The sequence below is a fragment of the Gekko japonicus genome, unplaced genomic scaffold, assembly GCF_001447785.1.
Source record: "Gekko japonicus isolate JY-2015 unplaced genomic scaffold, Gekko_japonicus_V1.1 scaffold1448, whole genome shotgun sequence".
Taxonomy (NCBI): domain Eukaryota; kingdom Metazoa; phylum Chordata; class Lepidosauria; order Squamata; family Gekkonidae; genus Gekko; species Gekko japonicus.
The window spans coordinates 470,039-484,562 of NW_015167092.1; the positions used below are offsets into that span (position 1 = coordinate 470,039).

Below are 14,524 nucleotides of genomic sequence, written 5' to 3' on the forward strand. Positions count from 1 at the left end.
CCTCCAAGTAGGTAGAAACCCTCCATTGTCTGTGGATGGTCTGGTTTTGTTGCTTACATGTTGGAATGAGCTACTCATTTTCCTGTTAGAAAGTGGGTTGGATCTGCCATGACTTGGTTAGCCCAGGCAAGCCCAATCTCATCAGATCTCAAAAGCTAAGCAGGGTTGACTGTGGTGAGTACTTGGATGGGAGACTTTCTTGGGAGTACCCAAGTCAGGAGGACAGAGGCAGGCTTTATTCCGCCACCTCTCTGAATATCCCCCAGGCCCCCAGTAGGGGTTAGTTACCAGAGGTCATTGTGACTTCCATGTGCAGGTAAAGGTAAAGGTTCCCTTGCTCGAAAGCCAGTCGAATCCGACTCTAGGGTTGCGGTGCTCATCTCCGTTTCAAAGCTGAAGAGCCAGCGCTATCCGAAGACGTTTCCGTGGTCATGTGGCCGGCATGACTAAACACCAAGGCTCACAGAACGCTGTTACCTTCCCACTGAAGTGGTACCTATTTATCTACTTGCAATTTCTTGCTTTTGAACTGCTAGGTTGGCAGGAGCTGGAACTAGAGACGGGAGCTCACTCCATCATGCGGTACACTCGGGTCTCGAACTGCTGAACTACCGACCTTCCACAGCCTGCAGTTCAGTGTCTTAACCACTTGAGCCACCGCAGCTCCTTCCATGTACAGACACACCCATGTGCAGACACATACACAAATACCAACAAATACCCCCCCGAAATGGGTTGGCTCCTTTGACTCCCTTCTTCTCATTGAGGATTCTGTATTCAGTGGAAGTACCAGTTATGAGTGGTCCCTTCCCCACAACTAAATTCTCCTTCCAGTTTGCACTACATTTAGTATATTTTGAGGTTCTCTCCCTTCATTTTATTCTCAGGGCAACCCTGTGAGGCAGGTTAGGCTGAGAGTGACTCTGGCCCATTGAATTCCGTGGCAAGCGGGGATTTGAACCTGGTCCTATCCCAGTATTCTACCCATTACATCACTCCGGCTGATAAGCCTGCAAGCGGTTTGAAACCCATTGTCTGTACTAAGACATTTTAGCATAAATTTAGATGTTATCTTGTTATTTGGGGGATGATTAATTATACTGAGGAAGGAAGTCTCTTAACCTCGCTAATGTTTCTTCCCCCCCAAATGAGAAAAAAACATTTTACTTGCTGGAAATATTTCTATAACCCTGTAATGTACCCTGTTGTAGCATCCAAAAAGTGTTTAACATCTACAGTCAAGGTGGCCTCATGCAAGTATCGGCGGGAACTAGCATCTTGATTCTTCTGTTTGCACTGAGGGATTGTGATAATGTAAATGGCTAGAAATAATCCTGTAATTTTCATTTTATGAAAATTGCTTCCTTGAAAAGGAGGAAATTTTTCTGGGAAGCTTGCATTCAGCTGGCATAAGAAAAGAGAGTTTGCTTTTTTCACCGTCTGTGGTGAAAAGGAAACTAATTGTAAGAGTATATGCCAGGGTACCTAAAGGAACACCTGGCTCCTGTAGGAATGTGCCTGCCTGTTGCATCCCTGTTCTAGTTACTCCCACTTTGTGAATGAAGAGGAACAGAGCCTTCTTGGTTCTGGCTTCCCAGCCACAAGGGGATTGAAGGGGGGAGTGCCGTAGAGTGGGAAGGGTAAAATTGGTGAAAATCACCCATCCTTCTACAGAAATGCTGTATATAGGATCCAGACCTGTATTTGCAGCATATCAGAGTTCAGAAACATCTGACTATTCCCAAACTACTATTCTTTTTTTAAATCTCTACTAGGAGACCAGATTGGATAATTGCCACCATGTTGCAGTTGCTCTGGGGCAACCAGAGGGGTCTAAGGAGAAGCATTCTGAGGTAAGATGCTCTGGTAGTTTTTAAAACAGTGTTTTTTGAGGGTAATGGTCACATTTAAATATTAGCTGCGGCCTGGGGTGGCCCACCCACGAGGCAAAGCGAGGCGATTCCCTGGGGCAGCAGAGCAGAGGCTACCCAGCATATATTGGTTTTATTTAGGGACCACATTTGATAGGTTTCTTGCAGTCCTCAACTGTGGTTTTCAATCTTGGTTTTGATGTATTTAATGTGTTTAATCTATATTGTAAACCACCTTAATGATGTGGAATAGTATGGGGTAACCATAAGTCAGCTGCGACTTGATGGCAATTTATGCACACACACAAGCCTCCTGGAGCTCTGTGAGAAAGGAAGGCGGCTAATAAATGTTTTGAATAAGTAGCGGCCCTAGACCCTTTTGCCCCGTCACCTCAACCTGTGTGATCGGAGGTGGTGCTAGGTACTCGGGCCTGCTTGTGCAGTCTGCCTCTCCCTTTCCCCACCTCACCCTCGCTCCCAAGGAAGGAAGGCAGCTACCCACTCTGCCGCTGGGCTCCAGAGTCTGCTTGTGCAGCTCACCCCACCCCACCCCTGCCCTGCCTCACCCTCGAGAGAGGCAGGCAGCAGCCAGCTTCACAGCCTGATCACGTGACCAGTGTCACCTCCGGCCCCAAGGGGAAGGAGGCAACTGCCAGCTTTGCCACCAGGCGCCACATCCCTGTGATGGCAGGGGTGATGTATGGGGGGGGGGGGTGTCACGCAGGTTGGAGCTGGCCTTGGGTCAGCCTTGATTGCAGGTCTGAAGAAGAATTTTTCATAATTCTATCGTATTGTTTCTTCATCCTATCGCAGCTCTACCCCAAGTATTTACTGGATTACCCTACTTGAATGGAATAAAATTCCAAACAATTAACGACAAAGCTGGCCAAAAAAAAAAAGAGGGAAGTCTGTCAGTGTGCATATTAGATTGTAATACTGGACAGTATTCAGAAACACTCTTCCTGCCTTTCAGACAAGAATTTTATCTGAATAAGAATATTTTCTGTTTGTTTGTAAATATTGGGAGGTTTGGGCCAAGGCATATTTTAAATTATTAATTAACTCTGTAAGTTTAGAACCACTGTGGAGAAGTTCCCCATCTTCTGAAAATCTTTCCTCTTAAAAGAAAGGGGCCCAGTACCAAAGTGATTCTCTTCAGTCTTAAGAAGTACACAGATTCATATGTGGAGAAGTCCTTTGTGGGACACACAGAAATGTAATCCTAACTAATTTGGGCTCATAAATGATACATATAATCCATTAAGTCTATATTTAGACAAAGAATCGTCCAGTTTGGTATAGTGGTTAAGTGCGCAGACTCTAATCTGGGAGAACCGGGTTTGATTCCCCACTCCTCCACTTGCACCTGACTGGATGACCTTGGGCAAGCCATAGTTCTGGCACAGCTGTTCTTGAAAAAAGAGCAATTTCTGTCAGAGCTCTCTCAGCCCCACCTACCTCACAGGGTGTCGTTTGTGGGGAGGGGAAGGGAAAGGAATAAGTAAGCCGCTCTGAGACTCCCTTGGGTAGTGAAGGGTGGGGTATAAATCCAATCTCCTCCTCCTCCTCCTCTCCTCCTCCTCTCCTCCTCTCTTCTTCTTCTTCTTCTTCTTCTTCTTCTTCTTCTTCTTCTTCTTCTTCTTCTTCTTCTTCTTCTTCTTCTTCTTCTTCTTCTTCTTCTTCTTCTTCTTCTTCGTCTTCTTCTTCTTCTTCTTCTCCTTCTCCTCCTCCTCCTCCTCCTCCTCCTCCTCCTCCTCCCCCCCCCCTTAGAATTTCTCTTCAGATCTTGGGGATTTTGAATTACCTGATCAGGTTTCCAGAGCAACACCTGTGCATTATCAATCTACCATTCTTCAGGGTGTTTTGTTTTTTTTTAAAATTATTTCTGCATTGTCCAGTTTGCAGTTTGCCACAGTTTTCACTTGGTTTGATTCTTTTTTTTTCTTACAGGTTGTGCACTAACACACACTCATATTGATCACAGTGTACAAAGAAACTGAAATGTCGGTAGGGAATTCCCCCCCCCCCCCTTGTACCAATGTGTGGCCGTAGTTAGGGTCGATATAGGTGATTAGCACCCAAGAACTGTAAACCGCCCAGAGACCCCTACAGGGGTTAGGGCGGTATATCAAGCCGAAGGATAAATAAATAAATAAATAAATGTGATCACCCAATTACCTCAAGGCTCCCTTTTTTGCTCTGCTTTAGTTAATATATGCCTGTGCTGTTGTGCCTGTAAGAGGAGAAAAAAGAACATTCAAAATTAATTTTAGAAATTCTCCAGGGTCAAAATGGAAGGGAGGTGAACTGTGAGGTGGGACGGAGCAAACCAGTGGAACAAATCGGGGGAAATCTGCTGACCGCTGCCTTGGACTCGGACAGGGACATATTTAAAAAATGGAGTTGCTAATTGCAAGGCCTGTCACATGCCAGACAGGGTTGCCAGCTCCAGGTTTGGAGAAACCTGGAGATTTGAGGGTGGAGCCTGGGAGAGTGTGATTTAGGGAGGGGAGGGATCTCAGTAGAGTATAATGCCACATTCCAAAGCAGCCATTTTCTGCAGGAGAAGTGGAATAAATGTTTTAAACAAGTAATAAATAAATAAGTGATTTACAAAGTCTGGAGATCAGTTAGAACTCTAGGACTTCTCCAGCCCCATGGCAGGGAGGTTGGCAACTCTACTGCCAGAAGACCCATTACCAACTAAGGACTTGTAAGGTGAGGTCTCATTTCCTGGCTGAAGAGACTGGAGCAGTACCCCCTGGGGTAGAGCAGCTGCCAAGGACCACTGCTGTTGGCCTCCCCACCACCACTTACTTGCCAGCACTCCACTATGATCCCAGCTCACATGTCAGCAAGGGAAGGACACAGGCCGGTGAGAGGCCTTTTAGTGGGGGGAAGGAAGGGAAGGAGGGCATGTATGGGGGGGGCATTGGGGGCTAGAAGAGGGGCCCCTCAAAACCCGGAACCAGCACTGCCGGATGCCACCAACTTTGTGTGCATTGAGCACATACAAGAATGGAGGAGGCGGCGGTGGTGCCTTGACATGTGTGATGGGGGGCACAGGTTTCTCTCTGATGTGAGGTGGGCAATTTTTATTAATACAGCCACAAGGAAAAAGAAAATAAGCCTAGCCTTATTTTTCTAGTCATGGAAATCTTAGCTGTGTTTGCGTATGAACACGACCCTTTTTTGTTTGTTTCCTTTTAGGTGCCTTGTAGGGATGTGACCCAGACCGCCTTCACAACGCTGGCTTTTGATGATTTCGTTGCCTCTGCTGTTCCTCTCACACCTGAAGATCCTGCCTGCTGGGATAACTTTTGTTCTAGGCAGGATTCACCAGCACGACAGAGTTCCAATTCAAGATAAAGCTGTTGACAAGAAATGAATTTGAGGGCACTCAAAGCCCACACGCTGTGCCTTTACCAGCAGGTCATTTGTGTGTGTGTGGGGGGGTGTATACTTGGAAAGAAGGGACGGATGGTTAAAACTGCCTTTGATTTAACACCTCAGCTTTTTTCTAGATGAAGTGACCACCTTTTTGTCAGTTCTCTTCTTGGAGTTGGATTTATTCTCAGATGTTGCCTAGGTTTTCCTGTTCCTCTAGCTCAGTGATGGCATAGCTCCCGCAGGGAAATACCCGCTAACACATGCGGCTGAGGTAATTTTTTTTCTGATTTTCACCCTCCCTTTCATACTATAGACAGTTCACCCCTCATGCTGTTCCTGCCCATCAAGACTAGGGTTTCAGGGAGCACTTCAGGCCGCAGTAGGAGCTGGGAGGTAGAGAAAATTCAGTTCTGCTGACGCAAATGCCTTCCATGAGCAGAGATTTACTACGGGATCCAAATTATCAGGCTTTGGGGTTCCTTTTCAAAATGGAACAGTCGCTGCAGCCTTCTTTTCTGCTCTTGACCTCCTGTGATGTGGAACATAAGAGTTTTCTCCCTAGAATTCTACCCACAATCATTCTCTCTGAAGAAACTCTTTCTACCCAACCTCATGCATCTTTAAGGGCAAGAATTAACCAAATGATGTCAAGGAATATCTTTGCTGTACTCATAACGACCTGTGCCATGTCATAGGAAATACATGGCTGGGGGTAGAAGTACACACACTGTGATAATGGACACCATAGTTTGCTAATTTATGAACGGGGCCTTGCTTCTGATGGCACAGATTTCTGTACCTCCAGTTGTTGCCCACACAAATTTCCTTGATTACTAGCGAACAAGGAGGAGGGAGTGTGTGCTAATGTTGTTCTTCTCCATCTCTGCAGTAATAATGGGTCTTTGGAGAAACCACAGCTAAAATAAACAAGAGCTAATATTGGTACCATACGTAGCTGCCTTGAATCACTGGGGGGGTATAAATATTGTAATAAATAAGTTGTTCAGCAAGATTGAATTCAGAGCTCTCCATTTGCAAAACTGGACTGGGTTGGGTTTTTTTTAAGTAAATGGAGAGAATCTAGCAAATTGTTTTTACTGAAAAAGACAATCTGTACAAATCCCAGTTAAATAAACATGAAGTAAATATACTTCCTAACTCTTAAGAGCATTTGAGTAATAAAACTGGCTGCCTAGATTAGTTTTGAAATCTCCTCCCCTGGAGGACAGAAGAGAAGCGTCTGTGTGTATTTACAAAACTGGATGTGCAAAGGTAATACAATTTTAAGTATAAGAAATATTTTAATTTAAAATATTTACAGCCTACCTTTCAGTCTTTTTAAATCCACGAGGAAGCATCTAAAATTGGGGGGGGGGAATTGACCATGACAAATAAAACTCTAAATTATACAATGATTGAATAGCCCCTGTGAGAGTTTCTGGTCTCATTCACAATGAAATATGTTGGTTTGGGGGGATAGTAGACTTCTAGAACAAAATAAGCCTCTCAAAATGTATGCTGCCCTTCTCGCCCGCCAATAAAACTGAAGTGACATTAAACCACCACAGAGGTAACAGTGTTTTAAGATTGTCCACAGCACAGATAGGGTAGTAGGCACTAAAAAAGGAGGCAGGGGAAATAGATAGCTGAAGGACTGGATATCAGAGGGCAGATTTTGCCTAGCACCTAAAAATGGCACAGAGGTAGGGCAATGGGCATCTCTTCAGAGGAAGTTTCATCAACAGGGCATAACCACAGAACAAGCCCTCCCTTCAGCAGACATTCACAGAAGGTTATCTGGTTTCCTCAATTACTGGGCAAATTAGTGTGGGAGAAGGTGGTCCTTAATCCTAACTGGTCTGATGCATTACAGACACTTTGAGTGGTTCCCAGGACAAAAGTGAGAGTCAGTACAAGATCACTGAATACTGAGATGATTTCCTGTTTGCAGCCTAGTTTCTGTGACATGGACCAAAGGAAGCTTCGGAAGAACAGATCTTTATAGCAGTCTGGTCTCAATTGTTTTTAAGACATGAATAACTACAGTGCTTGGTGGTGGACAGTGTTGTCAAGTCACGGCTGGCTTATGGGTTTTCAAGGCAAGAGACGTTCAGAGGTGGTTTGCCATTGAACTGCCTCCACGTCACGTCTCTGATGTTCCTTGGTGGCCTCCCATCCAAATACTACCCAGGGCCAACCTTGCTCAACTTCCGAGATCAGGTTAGCCTGGGCTGTCCAGATCTTGGCACCACAGTGCTTAACTGACTAGTTTGTCCTTTTTCAGAAAGGGCCACTGACAATCAAAGTTAGTGAAAGATACTTCAGAGTACAAGCTTCACCGGTGCATCTGTAAGAACTGTAGAGTATAACAAGACCCACCAAATTGTGAACTTGGTCTGTAAGGGGAGCATAACTCCACTGAATGTTGATCAGTTACCATCTCCGGAGTCCACCTGATTACCCACCAACAGTCTGGTCTGGTTTGGTGTACATTTCACTATTCTAGATCAAATCAAACCTGAACTCTCCCTAGGAGCTAAAATGATTAAACTGAGGCTATTGTACATTATGAGAAGACAAGACTCACTGCGAAAGACAATAACGGTAGGAAAAGTTGAAGGCTGCCGTGAAAGAAGAAAACCTAACATGGGATGGATTGACTCAGAGACAGTTTGATGTAGTGGTTAGGAGTGCAGACTCTAATCTGGGAGAACTGGGTTTGATTCCCCACTCCTCCACATGCAGCTGCTGGAGTGACCTTGGGTTAGTCACAAATTCTCTCAGAGCTGTTCGCTCAAAAGCAGTTCTTGGAAGAGCTCTCTCAGCCCCACCTACCTGTTGTGGGGAGGGGAAGGGAAAGGAGATTGTAAGCCACTCTGAGACTCCTTCGAGTTGTGAATCCAATCTCTTCTCAATCAAGGAAGCCACGATCCTCAGTTTGCAAGACTGGAGCACGGCTGTTAACGATAGGACGTTTGGAGGTCATTAATTCATACGGTTGCTATAAGTTGGAAGCAACATGACAGCACATAACACACACACACGCACATCCATCCAATTATCAACACCAGACACCTGTATGACATCACCCCAATTAGATGGGGAAAAGGAGGTCTATAGTTCTGTCAGCCCCTTATTTCAGGGGTGTCGAACATAAGGCCCCAGGGGCCAGAGCTGACCCATCCAGGGCTCTTACCCAGCCTGCAAGCAACTGGTATGTATGGAAATATAAGGTTCTCCCCTTTTTATGGTATCCCTTGGAAAAAAACTAAACTTGCAAAGATTAAATACATTTATTGGGGCTTTTGTGGGCTCCCTAGTAAATCAGTTGCTTTCACTGCTAGGAATCAATTGCTTTTGTTTATATTTTGAGTAAAAATAATATCGTTAATTTGGTTTCCCTTTGTCCTTTATAAAGTTTATATCTCCGGTACCTGGCATGATATTTTATGGCACACATGGCCCAGCCCGACAAAGTGACATTTATGTCAGATTCGGCCGTTGTAACAAATGAGTTCAACACCTCTTCCTTATTTGGTAGATTTTTTAAAAATGTTCCTTCATGCAAAATGAAAAAGGTTTGCAGGCTGTAGTTTACATGCCACTAGCCTAGAGTTTACCTCAGTCTTCATTCTAGTCATCTTTTTATCAGCTTCATTCCCTCCAGTTCCACATTCTATCAGAGAGGCAATTTGGCTCCAGTCAGTGGGAAAGTGTATCTAGGAATAATTATGACTATTGCCCAAGCTGTCTTTATTGTCCAGAGTCAAGTTATCAGCCAGAGCCACAGTGATGTCAGCCCATGCAAACCTTTCAGATTCATCAGTCTCCAGTGGTGGACCCTCTGGACTGCTCCCCCACACCACCAAAGATTTTAGGAACAAACCTGGTAATAACATGACAATAACGAGGGTATTGTTGATGCTTCCCTCTACATCCAGCTCTCCATCCACTTGTGTTTACCAAAGTGCCAAATGAAGAGTGTGATCTGCTACGGTATTATAAGGACTCTGCCCAGTCATTTAGCGGAGACCCCTCAGAAAGAGGGCCTTTTAGAAAAGGAGGGGGGGATGAATTGAGCGGACAGTGATGTTTTCCTTTGATGTATTTGAAAGCGAGAAACTTGTCTCTCTGGAGCACATTTTAAGAACTTTCTAAAAGTAAACAAAAAAGAAAAGATGTCGGAGCTGGGTAAAAGCGAGCGGAGAAGAAGGGAGGGACTTCCGTCTGGGCGTTTTGTTTGTGTGCGAGAGCCGGCTGTTGAATGTTTGGACTGTTTATGGCTGTGAATCCGACGGGAGTTTTGTAAAAAAGATAAGTTGGAATTGTGACAGCGAGAAGTGCCTGACAAGCGCTTATAAGTCAACAATTGCGAGGAGGACCCATAGAGAGTCTGGGAGCGAATATAAAAGCGAAAATGAAATTGATACCATTCTCGAAACTGGGGACCTCCGGTAATGGCATGAAAAGAAGAGGATTTATAGTACATGAACTGAGCGTATTAACAACAACCCGAAGGAGGATCTAACAAGCCGGAAGGAGAAGACAACAGAGGAAGCTCCTCCACGTCAGCGATAGTAAAAGTACCCAGCACGCAAAGAAGCGGTTCTGAATGTGCACAGAAGAGATCCTTTTTATTAACAGAATCTCAAAGGAACATTACTAACATACTAACAGAGAATACGTGTAACAGGACTAAGAAAAGAAGTTTGGCAACACACAGAAGAAGCCCAAGAAGATTAATTGGATATTACTAACAGTTTAATTTACCAGTTTATATATCACTCAGCTTTCTCTTCCTCCCACTGTCTACCCTTCCCTTTTTTTCTTTTAAGCGAAATACCTCCCCTTTTTAGGGGAGCTAATAAAACCTTTATTAAAAAAAAAAGAAAGAGGGCCTTTTAGACTTGTTTTAGTAGACACCCCCTTTATGTGTCTGTTTACAATAATTTCCTCTCTCGTTACTCACATTTTGGGGGGTACCGTTACTGAGATCTACTCTAGTATACATGGGTACAAGAACTTGCATTATCTCATTCTGAAATCCCTCGTAACTTATTCCCCTCCTCAGGGACCAGTTCAGGTAACCGCATGTGCATGTGGTGGGCCATGATTTTCTGGGATAGCTCCACGGTTGTCATGACAGCCATTAAGCCTAGAGCTGTTCCAGTTAAGACAGCCTCAGCGTGAATGTTGCAGTCAATGTTTCTTAATGACACCCCAAAGATTATCGATGACTCAGTGTAAACACACTGAACTGTTAAACGTTCTGTGTAGAAACTTTAAAATATCTATATGTGGAATAAAAGTAAATATGTTGTAAAAGTGCTTCCTTATAAGCTTTCTTTATCTTACTTGAAGTGGTAATCCCCCCCCCCCCGCAAACTGGTTTTCTCTTGCTGCAAACTTCTGCAATGTACAATAAAAAATAGCCCCATTTCAGATTTCTGTAGACAACTGAGCAAGAAGGATGTTCCTAGGGAGAGCTTTGCTGTGCACCCTACAGTCAAGATCAAACTGCAAAGCAGCAATGTATTTTTAGGTGCACTTGTGGTGATTACTTCACTATGAAGTGTTATTCAGTAGCACAGGGATTTATATCTTTTGCTGCTTATACCTCAGGCACAGGGCCCCTCTTGAGCTTTCCCCATTCACAGGACAATTTGCCCACTCAATTGTGCCTCAGTGTATTCAGGTAGTAATAAAAGTCTTAATCGCTATCTGATGTAGTCTGAAACACTGGTGTGTGCGTGTTTTTGTACTTACCTAAATACCTCCAATTGGGTTTTAATTAAAATAATTTTTATTTAATGCCTTCTCAAAGCATAATGCCGCCAATATCTGAAAAGGCCCCTGGAAATACATAGTTTGTTGGCAGCATGTGGAGAAGCATAAAAGAGGCACTTAGACACCTCCAGTTGTTGGATTATTGCTCGGACAGAAATTCAGTTAGTCAGAAACAAGTAACATTTAAGTCATTTTCTGATGTTACTTTAGGGGTATCCAACCATGCATACTAGGGAGTATGCATGCTGTTTCCACAATCTGCTATGAGTGGTTGCTGTTTTGTCCAAAGTGGGGCAGCATGCGTATTTTCTGCTTCCATACAGGCCGCACGGGACATCTGTTTCTGATTAAATGATAGATTCAAGTCCAATAGCATCTTGGGGAGCAACAAGATTTTCAGGGTGTACGCTTTCAAGAGTCAGAGCTCCTGTGTCAAATATCTTGTATCTGACGAAGGGAGCTTTGACTCTCAAAATGCTTCTACTTTGAAAATCTTGCTGGTCTCTAAGGTACAACCGGACTCAAATCTAGCTTTTCTACTGCAGACCAAAATGGCTACCCTCACAAGGTTAAATGGTGATCCTGCATGTTGGGAGGATCAAAGGTAATGTACATATCTAGTACTTGGTAGGCTGCTGGTACACAGTTATAATGTCTGAAAAAGTCTTACGTTAGCCTGGCAATTAGATTCCCCCCCCCCCCGAGCTATTTCATACAGAAGCAAAATTTGGTTTGTATATATATGAACAGCAGCAAACTGTGTAGCATCTCAATGAGTGTGCCTGTATGATACCCAAGGTGTGTCATGTAGGCAGTGTCATGGTTAGGATGTTACATTAGGGCTGCATTCGCACACTGATGGATGTCGCACACAATGGCAATCATTCGCAACTTGATTTTCCTTGTCCATACAAAGTGTCCAACTGAGAACGATGGCACATGATTGCTATTGTGCAGTATCAATTGATGTGTGGATGCAGCCCAAGCTCGAGGAGACCTGGATTCCAATTCAGTTTCACCTACCTCACAGGGTTGTTTTTTTATTATCTGATTTATACCCCACCCTCCCAGCCAAGGCCTGCTCAGGGCAGCTTACAAAAGAATAAAACACACAGTAAATAATTTAGATAATCCTAAAACAATATAAAACAATTATAACATTAAAAGGTGCTAACAGTTAATGATAAAAGATGGCGGTCGACCTTCAGTGTACCATCCTCTCAGTCAGCCCATAGGTCTAACATTGTGCAGCTGGCACAGGCTGTTTTGATGTCTTCAGGGACCATGCTTCTCTCTCAGGGGCAGCTCCTAATTGAAAGCCTGGTGGAAGAACTCCATCTTGTAGGCCCTGTGGAACTGCATAAGGTCCTGCAGGGCCCTGATCTCCTCTGGGAACTCATTCCACCAGAGAGGAGCTGCCACTGAGAAAGCCCTAACCCTGGTTATAGCCAGCCTGGCATCCTTGGGTTCAGGGAGGGTCAATCAATGTTGGGACCCTGACCGCAGTGCTCTCTGGGGAAAGATGGTCCCTGACCATAAAGGGCTTTAAAGGTATGAACCAGCACCTTGAAACGAATTCGGTATGCTATTGGTAGCCAGTGCAATGCCTTCAGCACAGGCGGAATGTGCTCCCGCATTGGGAGACCCATCCTGGGTGGATCGGATGTTAGGCTGCCTTTATCAATGGCTGGATTGGATTTGCAATACTTATGGGTGGTCCAACTGTGTGTAGCTGGAAATGGTTCGCATTGCCTTGATGAACAAGCGATATGATTGTATTAGAAGAAGAGATTGGATTTATACCCCACCCTTCATTACCCAAAGGAGTCTCAGGGCGGCTTATAAACTCCTTTCCCTTCCCCTCCCCTCCCCACAACAGACACCCTGTGAGGTGGGTGGGGCTGAGAGAGCTCTGACAGAAACTGCTCTATTTTTCAAGAAGAGCTGTGCCAGAACTACGGCTTGCCCAAGGTCATCCAGCCAGGTGCAAGTGGAGGAGTGGGGAATCAAACCCGGTTCTCCCAGATTAGAGTCTGCGCACTTAACCACTACACCAAACTGGTATACCTTGGAGCTCAGCATTGAAAGGCTTTTTGTTCTTAAGAACAAATATGCCAGTTGAAATGGGGGAGATTGCACTTTATCAGATTGTAATGCCAGCACACCCTCTCTTTCCTGGGATTTTCTAATGTCATGGCTGTACCCTGGTGCCCCCCCAAGTTTCAGACCCCCTTGGCACTTAGGCTGTAAAAGGGGGCTCCTATTAAAATGACTAAGCCCAAAATAAAAGGAGGACCCTGCTGTCCAAGGAGGTCTCGGCTGGAGGAAGGGTGGGGTCCTTACATCATCTATGAACATTTGCCTCCCATCACTTAATGCAATTTGTTGGTGAGAACTCTGAACATAAACACTAATGTTCTCATTAGCATTTAGATAAACATTATAAATACTGTTTAGATAATGAGGGCTCTCAAGATTCCTAAATGGCTGCTAATAGTAAAAAAAACAACTTTCCGCTTACCTGAAATTAGCTGTTTATTTTAATGTGCCATTAACTTGCTGACTGACATTTCCTAATTTCCATACCGACACAAGCCATGCTTAGAAATCGCAGTGGCACCACTGAATTGAGGGGGCTGGGACGGATCACAGTCAAGTTACGAGCTGTGAAATTTCACGTTTCACTTTCTCACCTGAGATGTGGTACTTGAGCGGCAAGGAGAGTAAACACAAATATTTGCGAACATGAGTGTTAGTACATCTTGTGCTGCTTGCCAGTTCTAAGTTGCCTGTTCAAGCTCAGTCTGGGGCAAGGAGGTGAAAACCAGGCTCTCTCAGCATTGTACTCCCAGCCTTCTGAAGTGAGGTGAGCGGCTATGAGGGATGGGACCTTTTCCATAGTTACCCCTCAGCTTTGGAATGCACCTCCCCAGAGTTTCTTCCAGCAGCAGCCCAAAGTATGTTTTGATTGTTGACTTTTATTGAAGAAACTTGGCGGGGTCCCCCCCACCATCTTTATTTTGGACTGTTTCTATGTTGGTCATTGAGTGGTTGCTGTTGGCATTGTTTGTGTTTAATTGTTATTGCCATACTGCAGCTGTTGAGGAATTTGTTGTCTTTTAATGGCTCTCTCAGCTCCACCTTCCTTACAGGGTGTCTGTTGTGGGGAGGGGAAGGGAAAGGAGTTTGTAAGCCGCTCTGAGACTCCGAGTGAAAGGTGGGGTATAAATCCAATCTCCTCCTCCTCCTCCTCCTCTTCTTCTTTTTCTTCTTCTTCTTCTTCTTCATCATATTGAATTGGCTATTGATTGATTGTGTCGTTGATTGGCTTGAGCACTTCAGTGGAGAGGCAGTCTACACATTTTTAAATCAAGTCTTAGAGGTGGAGTTGTGGCTGAGTAGTAATTTGAGTATGGCTGCGATCACCCACATTAAATAATCCACTTTAGATCCATTTTCAATGCACGTTTGAATTG

General features: G+C 44.5%; 1 protein-coding gene across 3 annotated transcripts in view; it reads left to right on the plus strand.

Annotated features, from left to right (window-relative positions):
- The window catches only part of AASDHPPT (aminoadipate-semialdehyde dehydrogenase-phosphopantetheinyl transferase), a 29,146-nt gene extending 22,822 nt beyond the window's left edge, over nucleotides 1-6,324 (plus strand). The window contains exons 5-6 of one of the 3 annotated variants that reach the window (XM_015412887.1): nucleotides 1,776-1,853; nucleotides 5,082-6,324. In XM_015412887.1, coding sequence (XP_015268373.1) covers nucleotides 1,776-1,853; nucleotides 5,082-5,240 — 237 coding nt within the window. In that variant the 3' untranslated portion in view covers nucleotides 5,241-6,324. Of the gene's footprint in view, nucleotides 1-1,775; nucleotides 1,867-5,081 lie in introns of all 3 variants that reach the window. The other 2 variants (XM_015412889.1, XM_015412888.1) reach the window with 2 other exon arrangements.
- The last annotated feature ends 8,200 nt before the right edge of the window (nucleotides 6,325-14,524 follow it).